Below are 16,029 nucleotides of genomic sequence, written 5' to 3' on the forward strand. Positions count from 1 at the left end.
AAGAAACTAAAGATGAAGTAGCCTTAAAACCAGATACCTTCAGCGTAGTCGCTAAATTTGAGTGAAGAGGGCTACAAGCCCACGCCCAGCACTGTCAAAAGCAGAAATTACAGCTACAAGGTTGACCCAGAGGCACTGGGGAGACTGGCAACGGGCAAGGAACTGACAGAAGGGAGCTGAGCAAACCTCACACATCTTTCCTGGAGATCCCACATCGGGGTGAGAACTGGAGACCACGTTTTTGACAAGTCCCACGCTGAAGCCCTGCCCTCAGTCAGGATCAGTTTACGTAACCCATCTCCCCGTCAGCACAAGAGGACACTTTGGCGTCTCCCTTCCCACCCTGACAGCTCGCTGTCCTCATTCTTCCTTAGCGGTTTTCACCACCGCAACTTGCAATCCAAGGCTAAACCCCCTGATTAGCTAACAGTAACTTCCCCAGCACAGCTGAGCGTCCACCGCCAGGTTACAGAAGAGGGAAAAGGTGCAACAGTCCCACCACTATTTTCCAGGTGACAACTCAATTCCCGATTATGCTGTGAACTAGAAATCTGTGTCCCATCCCACCATGCACACACCCCCACTGCAGCGTAAGACCACGGCTGGTGGAGACAGGCGCTTGGCGAGAGCAGCTATTCCTTCCCCCTTCTGCCAAGGAACAGGGATGGCGAGAAGATGTTGTCGATTCCGATTAAGACGCGGCGGTGAAGCTATCTAAATAAGCTTACACCTATAGCACGCTTGGCTCCAAGAGAGCTGCTGCACGTCCACACTTCTACCGCCACCATTAGTTACCCCAAAGCCGACACCATCACAGCAGAGATCACCTGCTGTCAGCAGGTTGGTATGGTATCTCCCCAAAAGTGAGCCCGAGTTCCCAGCTCTAGCCCAGGCACACTCCTAAGATGACACAGGTAGGAAATAAATCCTGCTATTTACTTAGCACTTTTTATTATAAGAACTATGACGATCGTTTTAAGGCTCAGTGACAAATCCTGTTTGGTACATCATCACCTTATTAAAAACCTGTCACACGTGCAGAGAATGCGGTATCTCCCCAAAAGTGAGCCCGAGTTCCCAGCTCTAGCCCAGGCACACTCCTAAGATGACACAGGTAGGAAATAAATCCTGCTATTTACTTAGCACTTTTTATTATAAGAACTATGACGATCGTTTTAAGGCTCAGTGACAAATCCTGTTTGGTACATCATCACCTTATTAAAAACCTGTCACACGTGCAGAGAATGCCGAAAACTTGACAAAACACAGCCGGCTGCTTTCCGCCTGACTAGCGCTGCGGGAAAATGGCCCCTTTTCAAGGGGCGGGGAAACAAGTCACCCTCTCCTTTCCTCGCCAAGGCTCCCGATCCTGGTGAAACCCTCACCACAGTAAAGATAGGTATGGTGTCCCAGGCACAGAGGCAACACATCAGAAACTCAGCCACAGCACTCCAGATCCACGCACATCCATCGGTTATTGGGATGTGACTGCCACCCAACTGCAGTAAGTGAAAGAAATGGAAACGATCATTTAAAATACTCCATTTATCCAGAAAGAAAGGCTAGACCTATGTTGAACAAGATGGCAGTTGAAAAGCAAAACCAAAAAGATGCCGCAAAGGGACAGATATTGATAAAGGCAGAAACGACAATTTTTTGTCCGCTAATCAAACAGAGCACAGTTCTTTTGCAGAGATCTGACAGCACTGCAGTGCACGGGGCAGTTCGCGACAATGCACTCACACAGTGGATTGGTGGTTTCAGCCATCAGGAAAAGACTGGGAATAATAAAGGAGTGCCAGGGTCAGATCTCCAAGCATCTTGGAGAGTACATTAATATCATCATTTGAGCATTTCCCCTGGTGCTACTGGACGGCAAGCGTAGACACCCAGCGTTATCCCCAGCAATCAGCATACCCTTCAAAAGGAAACCTTGGTATGTCATCTCAGGGAATGAAGGTTTCAGCTGTACACTAAGAGCACGTCAACGCTGCTTTCTACCCTGTCCCAGCCTTCCTTCATTGGAAGGTGCAACAGCTCCAGTACCTTCTGTCTGCAGGATTCCAGCACGGCCTGTGACTCTAAGCATCGGTGAAGAACGTCAAATTTACCTTTCATCTCCCTACAAGAACCGTTATACCCATATGTATCGTTTGCATGGTCTTGCTATCTGCCAAAGTCCAGCTAATTAATCCTTTGAGTTACACTCATCCACCTACTGCGGGAAATCCACTTCAGCAAACAGATACACTCTTGGCTCGTTCACTGAAGGGTTTTTTAATGTGAAAAGAAACGGAAGCTTCTGATTAACCACGTGTGACTGCTTTACTACATTAAAACCAACTTGATTTTCAGCAGTTCCTAAGCCGCTTGCACTTTCCTAAAACAAGCCTCAGCGCTCAAGTCTTCAGAGAGTTCATCCAACAAAGCTGATGTCGTACACCAGGTATTCCAGCCACATCTCAGCTGCGGCTGAAAGCTGGCAAGATGGACCTCCTTTTACCCAGCATCCTGAGCCTTGAAGGAAAACAAAGCCAAAAAGAACTAATAACTCCAGGTCTTGACAAGCAAAGCTTCTTCCATTGGTCTGCTTCAAAACATAAATGCTAATGTTGTTTTCAACACAAGTCCCATCTGTGCACCATGAAACAACGATGGAAGAAGTATGATGCAAAGTCGTCTTAAACAGTCACCCAAAATACAAAGAAAGCACACAGAAGCTTGATGCAAAATCCAGCAATAGTCCAGGGCAGTGTTCGGGTATCAGTGGAGATTTAAGGACTCCTGGGGATCATGTGGCCAGCCACAAACTGTCTCATAAGAGGTCATGACAGAGTTCTCTGCTGCTAAGATGCGTGAACAGACTGCCATTCCCCATTAGAGATTTGTCTATCAGTTAAAAAAAAAAGACCAAGGAGGAGCACAGTCATGCAGCTGATCGCCGACGAATCACAAAAACACCTCGCTGCAGCTGGCCCAGATAGATTCTCATCTTCGTGCTGTCACTGGTTTTCCTCACCCAGATCTGCAGAAGGAAAAGGAAAAAAGGGGACAGTGAGTTATAGTGGGAGAAAAAGAGAAAACCCACAGTAAGAAATACACAAGCAAGTAAGTCCAGGTATTATTGCCAGACCTGAACATCTCTGTTACTCAGGGTGCAGAGATGAATGAGCTCAATCCCTTCTCCTTCCCAGCATTAGGCATTTGCAACCTGAGTAGAAAATGAAATAAGGTTTCTACCTTTACCACCTTAACTTCCTGCTCACAACAGCCATCAAGAAAAATTACTCTTTCCAAGCATCATCAGGAAAGCAAGTTTCCTTCTGCTGCAGTTTGCAACAGAACTCTGGCATTAAGCTTTACCTAATCAAGAATAAATCTCTCTAGTCCCACAGATCATAAAATTATCTACCCTGGGATTTGCCCAGACAAGTGACTGTTAGTCAAATGAAAAGCTTATTCTGATTTTCTTCAGTGAAGCGTTTCTCACCGTGTATTAAATAAATTGTATCTGAAGATAAAAGAGCCTCTTTTTTTAAACTCCTGCATGGAAGAATTCACACAACTTGCCAATATTCAGTATGTTTCAAAGGACAAATTGCTTCCATGGAGGCAGCCACTCAGAATTTTTAAAAATTAAAACCCACTTTCTAGAAGTTTAGACCCAAATGCCTGTACTTTAAAAATCAAATCTGAGCAGAACTCCTCTGCATTTTACCATCCTAATGCATTCTAACATATTTAAATACATGCAAGGAAAGGAAGAGTTATCCAGCTCTCAGAACTAGAGCACTTGAGACACCGGCCCAGTATTGCCTACTGCAAAGGGCTATTAAGTTAGTGCTGGCATGCAATTTATCCAAAACTTGGGGTTTTTTAGATGCCATGCTAGCTATAGGCCTGTCACGGTAGACTAATTTAACTCTACTATTTTAATCATAAATTACCTTTACTAGCAGAAGGTCTCCATATAAAAAAAATGCAGTATTTGCCTGCATTCATACTTGTTATTTCTCTAGAGAAACCAGAATCCACCCTTGTTGATAATCACCTCTCTACTGCAACACTTCCAAAAATTTGGTTATGTTTTACTAACCAAAACAATTTAAAAAAAAAAATATAAACTCTGAGCAACTGTACAGAACAACAAACCTGCACAGTTTTACATTCTAGCACAACAGGAGGGAAAGGTGTGTTACAGTTTTGCTGAAGTTCACCACTTCGCTAAGTTCCAATTGGAGGAAAATTCAAATTCAGTTTGAAGTGACCATAACAGTGAAATTCCTTATTAATACTACAATGTGCCACACAGTTCAGAAAAATAAAAGCCTCAAGACTGAACTTCAGACTGATGTTTCAGACATACGATGTGTTTTGCAATCAGACGATAACCTCTATTAATCCTAAAGAGCCAAAGAAGATGGTGAATAGAATCAACCAAATCCATCTCTAAATTCCTTCTGTTCCTAGACTGTAAAAAGAAAATAAGCTTCCTCCTTTTTTCAACTGAGATTGCTGTACAAACTCAGGGAATAAAGAGCTTTCCTGCACATACTGAAGAGTTTATTGCTGTCAAAAGGCAAATGACTGAATTGGTGTCACGTACTTGGCCAACAATTTCCACCAATGCAGTGTTTGAGTCACAGTTTCCAAGGAAACTCCATTCAAAGTAATAGAAATATATTCTGTTTAGATCTAAACACATCACCAAGTTTTAAAGAATTTGGGCCTGGGAAGACAGTTTTGGTTTATTTGTTTTTTTAAAGGGGATCCTCATAGCTCAGACTGCACTGGAGAGGCCCACAGCCAATTACAAAATTCAAATGCAGTTTAATAAACCTGATTTTAGACCTTCACACCTCCTTCCTTTCCCCAGCCACAAGAAGGCAACTCTAGACCATAATGTCTCCAACATTTCTTAGCTAAGTGTTTATCTCCCGTGGGTTTTTATTGTTGCCACGAACCATCACAGGGCAAATAAGCGCTGTGCCTCCTCCCCAGCCTCCCTCAAGAAATCCACCACAAAACCAAAATTTAACCCATTGTCTCACCTGAAAGCAGAATTCATGGACTAATTAACAGATTGGATTTTCCTCAGGTTGCAGGGAAGATGTTCCCACAAAAGACTGAGTTTTAATGTTATAAGGTAACAGTAAGAATTTTAACCAAATTAGCAGCACTATATTTTTAACACGTCCATTAACAGGCTACTGCTCCCTTCTCTGAACAGCCAACCGTCGAGCATAACAACTGTTACTGCCAGGAGAACAGTTGTGATACAAAGCATATCCCATATGCAACTCCTTTTGTTGGAAATAAAATATTTTCCCTTAGCTGCCAAAACAAATTAAAGTGACTTTATTGGCTGGTTAAGAGAAGCACGTACAAGCCTGTCATTCCTTCCCCTGAGGTGCCCGGAATCCGCAAGCAAACCAACTGCTCCCTTTGCCCAATGGATGCAAGGCTCGAGCGCTGAGCTTGTTTTGGCAGCAAGATTCCCAACCTTAGGCACGCACCTCTCTTCACCTGCTTCTCTACGCCCGAGTCATTAGCCACAAGGAAATTGCCTCAGACAAACAACTCCCCTGCCCCAAATGCTGTCAGCCTACTGCACAACGCAGTGCTCGGAGTAACAGCAAGGCTTTTCCCCCCTTATAACAACCAACCTTGGTGACAAAAAAATATTCCCTCATCCTTTCCTGGATTCCTAAGGGGATTTGTTTTTTAATTTTGCATTAACCACAACTAAGTTCTTGAAATTTCAGAAATGGAACAATGAGGTCCATTTCCTATGGAAATTGAACTATGAGGTCTCTGGGGAGACCTTATAGCCCCTTCCAGTACCTGAAGGGGCTACAAAGAAGCTGGGGGGGACTTTTTACAAGGGTCTGTAGTGACAGGACAAGGGATAACGGGTTTAAATTGAAAGTGGGGAGGTTTAGATTAGATATCAGGAAGAAGTTCTTCTCGGAGAGGGTGGGGAGGCACTGGGACAGGTTGCCCAGAGAAGCTGTGGATGCCCCATCCCTGGAAGTGTCCAAGGCCAGGCTGGATGAGGCTTGGAGCAACCTGGTCTAGTGGAAGGTGTCCCTGCCCATGGCAGGGGGGTTGGAACTGGCTGGTCTTTAAGGTCCCTTCCAACCCAAACCATTCTCTGATTCTATGAATGTAGTGCCTGAGATGCAACATGCCAGTTCTCCCCGTTTTTCCATCCTGCTAAACTCCTACTTGCAAAACGTAGGCTCATTCTTTAGAAACACAGCAAGTCTCTTCCCCTCTCAGAAGATCTCAATTCAGTTTTATCTTGGATTCAGCTTCTTTAGACATGAGACCACATCTTTTCTGAAAGCAACCCACGGCTCTCCCCACTCCCGTGAAAAGCAAGCAGCCCACTACCTCATTGGCGCCCACAGAGCTGATCACACAGCTGATCTTAGTGTTCTCTTTAGACTCCAGGTAAATGGCCTGGCTCTTGTGGTACCTGCAAAAAATAAAACAGGGGAAAAAAAAAGGAACACATGAAACCATCAGCTGTCCAGAGACTGAGAAAAGAAACAGCAGTAATATTGATAAAGCTAGGGTTCTACAAACAGCTGAACAGATAAACGTGAAGTCTGCGCTTCTTTCCACGCCACTTTCCCCACCCTCAGGACGTGGCGGGCGGTCCGTTTCCACACACGCACGCTTGGCATTTAAAAAATACTGAGAAACGCATGAAGCTCTCGATTCCCACTTGATTCCGTAGGCAGATTATTGAGAACCAATTTCCCATCTGAGGGAGGATGATGGGGCAGAGCACCAAGCCACCGGATAGGAGCGCACTGAGCCAACAAGCCCGCGTGTCAGGAGTTCACCAGACCAGCCTTCCGCGCTTGACGTTGGATGGATTTTAGAAGGCAACTCCACGTTATGCCTGATGACATATCACAGAGTAAATCACAGATACTCAGGAGTTATTCACACTCCCCAGTACAAAATCACCAGTGTACCACCCCCCAGTGACTTGTACTCAGTCAGTGCAGCCCCTCTACTGTTCAAATAGAGACCTTACATTTCTAATACTGTCTTATTTTGTGAAAATACTCATCACGTACCACTTTGGGTAACTGACTCTGTAAAGAAGCTGTAGGGACCTGCCAGAAGGAGGCTGTGCCTAAGCATATGCATGGTTTTTTTCCCCTTTTAGATCATATTTCAGTCATGCTATCTAATTTTAGTAGTGCATTTTCTATCAAAATAACAAATTCAAAATCCCTCGCTTGATTTCATGGCCTTGCCTTCTTTACAGACCATGTTTCTGGTAAGTGCTGCAAAGTGTGCTACACAAAACTCCCCAGTTCCTGTTTATTCCGCCTTAGACAGTCCTGTAGGCAGAACTAATTATATGGAGACAGATTATTTTTAAGTAAATCTTAATCAAGAGCACCAAAATGAGCTCTAGTTATAAAAGCACAGCCATATTTCCACCTTTCCCCTCATCATGATGCGCTCCATATTTAACCGGGCAATCCAAGTTGCGGAATCACCCCACAGAGATCCCCTCAGCAACCACTCAGTATGCAGCTCCCTGCAGTCTGATTGGCTGACAGCCATTTCTCAAAATACATAGATTTGCATAATCTTTACAGTTATTTCTACAATAACTGTACCGTCATTATGGAAGTCTTCCAACAGTTTATTCCACCACCTCTTCCTACTGGCTCCTGCATTCAGAATTTTCACACTGCTTGGCAGTAAGGAGTGACAGTGTCAGCTTTCAGCCTTCCAAACATACTAATTAGCAACGGGCTGGGCGAGGTAATAAAAAACCCCAAATCCTGCAACCTTCAGTCACTTCTGCCCAACTATTATTCTTTCTCCCTCATCGTAACAGAAAGGATGTCAGTGGGTTCCAGGGCAGTGCAACAGCAGCAATGATCTGAGCCAAAAATCTCCGTTTTCTGAGCCCAGATCGTGATTAATTGATATAAAGGGACAGTAGAAGCTGCTACAAACCAGACCTCACTAAGACAAGACATAAAAATCTCAGTCCAGCAGTGTCCTGCCATGCCACGCCACGACTGCTTGAGCAAGGAGAATTGATGATCTCGATACAATCAGTGCACAAGGTTGGGAGTGCAGCAGATAACCACTGCAAAGGGCAACTCTCAAGTGGTATCTCTGCCGGCACAGATAATGAAGTAATTTTTTCCACTCAAAGCTGTTGCTTCCAATTTTTGATTATCAGTGAATTCCAAAGCTAACACCACACACGGAGCTGGCTCCGGCCCCTGTATTTCACATCACAAGTTACTGTCCCTCAGAGAATCTATGTTAGCTGGGCACAGAAAAGGGAAGGTAGCAAGCTAGTTCAGCACTCTGTCACCAAAGAGTTGTCGGGGCTGTCTCACGCTCCACAAACGCAGAGCCAGGCCAGGCACAGCAGCCTGGTACATCTCAGTTACACGTTCACACCTCAGCCTTTTGCTGAGTTTATAAACCCACAGGGGAACAGAGGGCAGAACTAGGGAAAATAGTCGAGATGGAAAACGCAATGCAACTCGGGTTGGCTTTCAAGAGAAGGAAAGTGCCAAGCAACTCTTGCTTTTGCAGGAGGTAAATTACACCACAGTACTGACAAGTGAGGCAAGCAGAAGTAACTCCACTGCTACGAAATATTTTGCTGAAAGCCCAAGATTTTCAACTGCATCTCCATCAGAAGGTTGAAAGAAACCACTCTGCATTGTAGGCAGACAATGCTAAGAGCAAAGAGGTGTTTGTTTTACAGGGCAGTGTATTTTAGGGTCTGATGGGGCGGGGCATGGAGCAAACTGACTGAGGATAAAAAAGCCTGAAGTCTAATTCCACATCCACCTGAAACTCCCTACAGAGAGTCTCCACTTCGGAGACATGTTTGTGAAATGTCTCTGCAAGACCTCAGGGAGTCCATTTCGAGCCTTAAACATTCACTATTTTAAGATAATGGTCCTTCATGGCTGCCATCAGGAAACAGAGAAAGCAGTGGCTCCTGAGCTGTCAGTTTTATTATTTCTGGTGCAAGCCAGCAGCTACAGCCTGAATACACCACAGAAAAAACTACCCTCCCACAACCAAGAGTTGCTTCGGTATTTTAAAATACCAGCTACTTCACACAAGTACTATTACTATCAATCAAAAAATCAAAGCAGGATTATTACAGCCAAAAACCGTAAAATACTGATCTTCAAACAGCGTTAAGAAGAAAACAGACAGGAAAGCCGGAATTCCGGAGAGCGAGACCCCGACGACAACTGAATCCAGCAGGATGAAAATAGCTGTTAGTGGTTTATGACCCAACTAGATACCTTTCAGGGAGAGCTGGTGCTTTTGAGAGACCCATCTGTGCTCACTGAAGCTCTCCCAGGTTTAAATTTGGTGGGAACTTTACTGACAAATTACCCCAGATTCCACCTTTTCCTTTCTTTTTTTTTTTCTCTCTTTTTAAACTTACGCAACACTTTTCCACATGCTTAAAAAGTCTGAAGAACATTTTGCACCCGAATATATCCTGGAGGACAGTCAATTTACACACAAAGAAAATAACTTGATGAATTTGTGAAATAAGCATCCTGTTCGGTTCACGTCTGCTTTACGCTTCACAGAAGTCTAAGCTCCAGGCAGCAGTTTTTCTCAGAGCTGTATACACCGAGTCCTCGATGAAACTTCACTGCCAGTAGACTTGCAGAAGGAAAAACCAACCAACTGTAAAAGATGGCTGTTGGGTAGAAAACACGCTTCCCACCTATCATTTTCCATGGTAAAATTACCACCTTGGCCCTTGTTATTTGGAGCCCCCAGAACACTAAAGCAGGCTAGAAATAAGCATACAACTCACAAATTGTTTTCTGCTCAGGGAGTACTAGATTGCCCTCTTGATTATCTGGTTTTGCATGTCACATGGATTAAGTTTAAGACCTACTAAGATTTCTCTGCAGAATTTAATATTTTCCTTGCATTTGCTGAGGCTTGCACAGCTACATGCCCATAAAACATAACAGAGCTAATCCAATCAGCAATTCTGAAGTTGCTTTTCCCACGTGGCTTCGATCTTTAAAGGTTATTTGGATTTATTGTGGAACCCACATCGGAAGGATATAGACGGGTTGGAGCGAGTCCAGAGGAGGCCACAAAGATGGTCCGAGGGCTGGAGCCCCTCTTCTATGATGCAAGGCTGCGAGAACTGGGCTTGTTCAGCCTGGAGAAGAGAAGGCTCTGGGGAGACCTTATTCCAGCCTTCCATTACCTGAAGGGGGCTACAAGGAAGCTGGGGGGGACTTTTTACAGGGGCCTGTAGTGACAGGACAAGGAGTAATGGGTTTAAATTGAAAGCGAGGAGGTTTAGATTGGATATCAGGAAGAAGTTCTTCCCAGAGAGGGTGGTGAGGCACTGGGACAGGTTGCCCAGAGAAGCTGTGGATGCCCCATCCCTGGAAGTGCCCAAGGCCAGGCTGGATGAGGCTTGGAGCAACCTGGTCTAGTGGAAGGTGTCCCTGCCCATGGCAGAGGGGTTGGAACTGGATGATCTTTAAGGTCCCTTCCAACCCAAAAAATTCTTTGATTCTATGATGATTCTATTAGAAACATTTGTCATCCTGCTCCTGTGGTGCACAACATTTCCTCTGTCACCTCACAGAACGAAGGGCTAGTGATCTACCAAACCAAAGCCCCAGGCCAGGGAATCCTGCCGATGCCATCGCAGAGTATCTGCGTCCCAGCTGAGCAGCTCACCCGGCACTGTGTCTGCTGGCGGCTCCCTTAAACATTATGCTTGACATTTCCCAAGGGTCACGGCATCCACCGCTGACTCCGTGGAAAAGATTTAAGTCTCCTTTTATCTGAGCCAGTAGTTCCTCTGGAAGTCTGATGTCTAAACACCCCACTATCGTGTCTGATTTACCACTCACAGCGATTAGCCCTTGGAGGAAGGGGCTAACCTCTGCCCCAAAACATTTTGTCATCAAGTTCTTTTATCAAAGCAATTTCTCTCTGCAGTCTTTGTCTCCCCACTACACAACACAGACTGATTTAAAGAGAAGTTTACTGGGACTTACCATCTCTTATCATAGTAGAGTTTTCCATCTTCTATTCGGGCTTCAAATCGCTGTGCTGGAGACTCGGCTGGTGTAGCTGGGAGGTGTTCGGGAGAGGAGGGAGAGGCTGAGAACAGGAGAGAGACTGTGTTTAGAGACTAGCATTTGTTCACCACACAGCAGCACATCTGACTGCAGAATTGCAAATAATAAGGTCATATTAAGCAGAAATAATAAGGACAGAAAGCTACAAACTCAAATTTCCATCGGAAAACATACTCTTATTGGGATAATTCAACCTTTGCCCTGAGTATATAAATGATAATATTCATCTGAAAAAATGTTGATAGGTTGGCAATAGACTAATGTCCTTGATTTTGTTTTAATTCTAATTAAAGTAGTTAAATAGGGTCAGGATTATTTAGGCAAGTTAGTACCACTGTGTCTTGAAATAAAGTGTACAGGTACAGCTAGAGAGCCGTGCGTATAAAACCCTAAATTCGCAATCCCTCCATCAACCTGACAAGCAGGCAAGCAAATATATCTCTGAATATAACGGGAAAAAACCCTCTTTCCACAGCTAGATTTTCCCATGGTGCACGGGAATGTTTCAAATGTTTCAGCCACCAAAGATGCATATGCTTCCCTTCCCATCCCTGACAAAGTTCAGGACAGATGAGAATCCACAGAGTACCCATTCCCCACAGCAGCTACACAAAGAGCAGCAATTTCACAGTCAAAACAATTACAGTCAAGTTACACAGTCAGCAATTATTCAGTCAGAAAGTCTACAGTATAATTCTGTTCAAAACAGCACGACCGCGAACAAGTTCCAATGCAACTCAACTCACCTGGTCTCTTGGGTGATTTAAGCTACATGGAAAGAGAGCAAAGAAGAGTTAGAGATCTGACACGAGCCAGACACCTGCAGTAATCATTTCAGAGAGTCCCACTTCCCGTGCTCTAAATGGTTCTTTTCTTAATCGTAAACCAGCGTAACACATGGTCAGAACAGCATGCTATAAACAGCCAGAAGTGTAGATAATGGGCATTGTGATACAAAATGTCTACAAACTGATCTTCAGAGAATTCAACATGCCACTAAACCAAGTTAAAAACAAACCCATCTAACACACGGTATTTCTGAACATGATCCAACATTTCTCAGGGCACATGAAATGCAGGAGATAAATGACTAGACACACCTCGACAGCTGGCACAAAAACTGCGCTCCACTACTATCCCCAAAGGCCTTAACGAGCAGCCTCTTCTACACGAGGTTAGATGAGCCTTAAAGTGTTTATCAAGAAAGCAGTAGGGTAATCAGATCTGGAAAAACTAACACCCTAGCCAGTGGGCCGAAGTATGGCGACAGTGGAGAGAAAAACCCAAACCCCGCTCCACGCTACAGCCCGAAGCGGGGGCAGCCTGTGATCTCCAAGATGTGTTACCATCTCTTCAACCGTGTGGAGGAAGAAAGAAACTCCTTAAGATAGCTCATCACTTGGTTCAGACAAAAGGTAACATTTTTAGATGACAGTCATTTTAATTAGGTTAATTAAACTTATTAAAAGGGAGGAGATACCATCTTGCTAAGCCTTTCATTGTGTTACTTCAGAAAGTTGACTGGGATGAAACAGTCCCACATCTCAAAAGGGAACATAAAACAGAGCTCTGTTCTCTTCAGGGGCAACGCATCAGCCTTCCCTTGAAAACACAGAAACACAAACCAAGCAATACTCCTGACCTTGTTCAGTGTTCTCAGGTCCTCCATTATTTGCTCATCAGTCAACAAATAGTTTAGCTGAGGTACCAAGAGTTAAGGTTCCCATAAGCTCCAGACAAGCACGGCTGAAAAGGAAAGGTCAGTGGCATTTCACTTGACTACACGTAAGCCAAGAGGTTTCCGTACAGTTGCTAAGACTTTAGTGTCACACTTGAGCTTTTTTGATCACCTGAATTCATACAAGCCCATCTCCACTGAGCCTCATACGCAAATAGAGAGCAAAATCATTTTAACTTATTCAGATATAACCATCAATGAAAAACCTTTAGTGCACTGACATTTACTCCGGGGAGGCACCAAGCAATAGCGTTTTCAGTGGTTTCCATCTTGCATTGAAGAGGGCTGAAACACAAGGCCAGGCGGGATGAGGCTTGGAGCAACCTGGTCTAGTGGAAGGTGTCCCTGCCCATGGCAGGGGAGTTGGAACTGGATGGTTTTTAAGGTCCCTTCCAACCCAAACCATTCTGTGATTCTATGATTTTGTGCAGCGAAGCCAAATCCTACCCAGATCTAGGAAAAGGAACGTGGTTTGCAACTCAGTAAGCAGGAAGAGAGAGAGAGGGAGAAGCCCCACAAAAAAACCCTCCAAAACTCAAAAAAGAACCAGAAAACAGAGCCAGAGGCACAAAACACATTGTTGTGCGGAGGATGAGGGTAAGAGCCTACCACCCACCTGAAAACAAACCCAAGCTCTCAGACCAGAGTTCATCTATTACAGCCTTACTAGAGCTCCGCTCTGATTTTGTGTAGTTTCACTATCGCACCTTCCCACTTCCCTTTTCTACTGCTCCTCTGTCGCCTCCACACAAACCAACCCTAACGTACAAAGAAGGAAAACAATATCGAAGGCAGTGGGCCCCCTCTCCAGCTTTCATCTACGGCATTTCTTCAAAACCACTGTTAAGTATGCAAAGTATCAAACTAAAGTTAACAATCGCTAGGCTGCACTTTAAGGGTTTTGGTCCTGATGGACTGTAATCCTCTCCCCAGGGAGGAAAGGCAGACAGTTTCATGCTGTGTCTGCCACACCATGCTCAATTAGCAGGTCATGTTCACTATGAAACTCATTTATTTTGGATGAGATAGGGGCACTACTAAATAGATTTTTTTTTTCTTGAAAGAATGAACTGAATCTCCAACCAGAAAAAGGTTAATTAAAACTGGAGGTTCTTGAGACCATCCTGCGTGAACCGCAGAAGTTCAAGGTTTGATACTGCCTGCAGAAAATGCGAGTCACTCGGAAGTCACACTGTAAGGGGTTTTTTAATTTGATTTAAGCCATACAAGTTTGGAATCTAATAATAAGCCTCTGCAAAGCAAATATCATTGTCTTCCTTTCCAGGTGAATTTAATATACAAATAGAGAAAGTGCCTATCACCACAGAGGAGCTAAAAACGTATTTCCAGAAGCCAAAGAACATTTTAATTATAAGAAGCATGCAAAAAGGCAGAAGAGAAAGATTTCATATATATGTATGTTTTTCTCTGTTGTGATCTATAAAAACAAGACGGATTTTCTTTTTTTTTTTTTTATTCAAAGAACAAATCTAGGCTCCTTGCCTCAGCTATGCATCTCTCCAGATTAGAGATCTGAAGCCTTTATCAGAAATGGAAAAACTAGTTTGATATGACAAATACGATCTTGCTGGCAAACGTTTTGTCACATCTTGAAATGAGAAAAGCTTTGGCTCACGTAAGAAGCCATTTACTATCTATGGAATCAATTGCCTCAGCACTGATGTATAAATGTTCCGTTAAAGTTTTTCCTTTGTGGAAAAAAAACTGCCTGTAGAATTCAAACTATTCTCACTGACAACAAAGAAACAACAAATAAGCTATCTCAGGAAACGGTGAAGTTTAAGTTAAGATACCAAGGAATTTCCAAAGACTGGCTGTGTTCTATTAGTTTATCACACCTTATCCACAACAAATCGCGCTTCAGCATTTCCAAGACTAAAATCTGATCCGAGCACCTCATTTCACTCTCCTTCCTGTACAAAACACCACAGATGCCAGCAGCATGCTGACTTCAAATACAACAGCCCTCCGGTGGCTCTGCAAAAGGATATCAGGCGCAGGTTTCCTCCTCTTGTCAGGGATAGGAACTGGATCGTTTGGTCGCCGCCTCAGTTTCCTCGTCATAATAGGCTTCACTTCCATTGAATCTGTAATGGAGTTGGAGAGCTGATAAGACCAGAGGGAAAGGAGTAAGAAGCAGCAGCTTTTCACGCAAGGCGCAAGGAAAATAATCTTCTTTCATACAGAAAATTGGATTTTTTTTTGGTGATAGCTTCCAGCAGGCGAGCTGGAACTGCTGACGGTGAGCACAAGCTTCACACTAGGTCACTGTTGGGGAACAGCTCCCGTTGGCTGGAAGACATACAGTCGGTGTGGGGGCATTTTGCAGCTGCTTTGGGTACAAACAACAAGCACAACGATGCTACAAATTTCTTTAATGCTAGTGCCATCTGCTTTTGAACAGATCATTGTAAAGGCAAAGCTCATGGAGTTCTTTGCTAACAAAACTTGGATAGTTAACAGCACGTAAAACATCAGCTACAAATCAACTGCTCTTTTTCTCATCTTCAAGCTGGAAACATGGCTTTGCCAAAGGAATAGAGATAATTACTGCGTTCCAGACTGATGCGAGTCTGCTAGGGTAATTTTAAACACAAATAGTATTTAAATTCAGATTATCTAAAAATGTTTCAAATTATGATTAATGAAATGAACCTAATTAATAACATGCAGAGCAGCAGCTGACAGGAAATAAATTGTAGCATATGCACTAGGGAAAAAGAAAGAGCTGTTTAAAATCCAAACACAAATCTCATCACCAAGTAATTATCTGAAATTACAGTTTGTCCCAATGACTACAGGTAGTCTCAACTGAACTACTTTACTAAATCTCACAAATCATTCCTTAATTTATGAAAATATCTTGAACTGGCAACCAAGAGACCACATTTTAAATGCTAAACATACCACCTCACCTCTTCCCATGCACTGAGCATTATTTGCTTATCTTTAAGCACACCTGAATCACACCCTCGGCAGCACGGAAGTCTGTGACCCCTCTCTGGCTCCCTCTAGGCACTAAGGCCCTGAGCAGCTAGGCATGTTCGAAGTACACCGAATTACTGTTCTCCTTATCTCAGGGGTGAACAAGGATGACCAACTTCGCAAAGTTCGGAA

General features: G+C 43.9%; 1 protein-coding gene across 1 annotated transcript in view; it reads right to left on the bottom strand.

Annotated features, from left to right (window-relative positions):
* Nucleotides 1–2,689: 2,689 nt before the first annotated feature.
* Nucleotides 2,690–16,029, bottom strand: part of SUDS3 (suppressor of defective silencing 3 homolog (S. cerevisiae)) — a gene marked incomplete at its 5' end in the record, with an annotated part of 18,876 nt that continues 5,536 nt past the window's right edge. Inside the window, 6 exons of the mRNA XM_010147353.1 lie at nt 2,690–3,025; nt 6,397–6,481; nt 11,070–11,175; nt 11,900–11,921; nt 12,796–12,857; nt 14,904–14,999. Coding sequence (XP_010145655.1) covers nt 2,927–3,025; nt 6,397–6,481; nt 11,070–11,175; nt 11,900–11,921; nt 12,796–12,857; nt 14,904–14,999 — 470 coding nt within the window. The remainder of the gene's footprint in view (nt 3,026–6,396; nt 6,482–11,069; nt 11,176–11,899; nt 11,922–12,795; nt 12,858–14,903; nt 15,000–16,029) is intronic.

The sequence above is a fragment of the Eurypyga helias genome, unplaced genomic scaffold (assembly GCF_000690775.1).
Source record: "Eurypyga helias isolate BGI_N326 unplaced genomic scaffold, ASM69077v1 scaffold28402, whole genome shotgun sequence".
Taxonomy (NCBI): Eukaryota; Metazoa; Chordata; class Aves; order Eurypygiformes; family Eurypygidae; genus Eurypyga; species Eurypyga helias.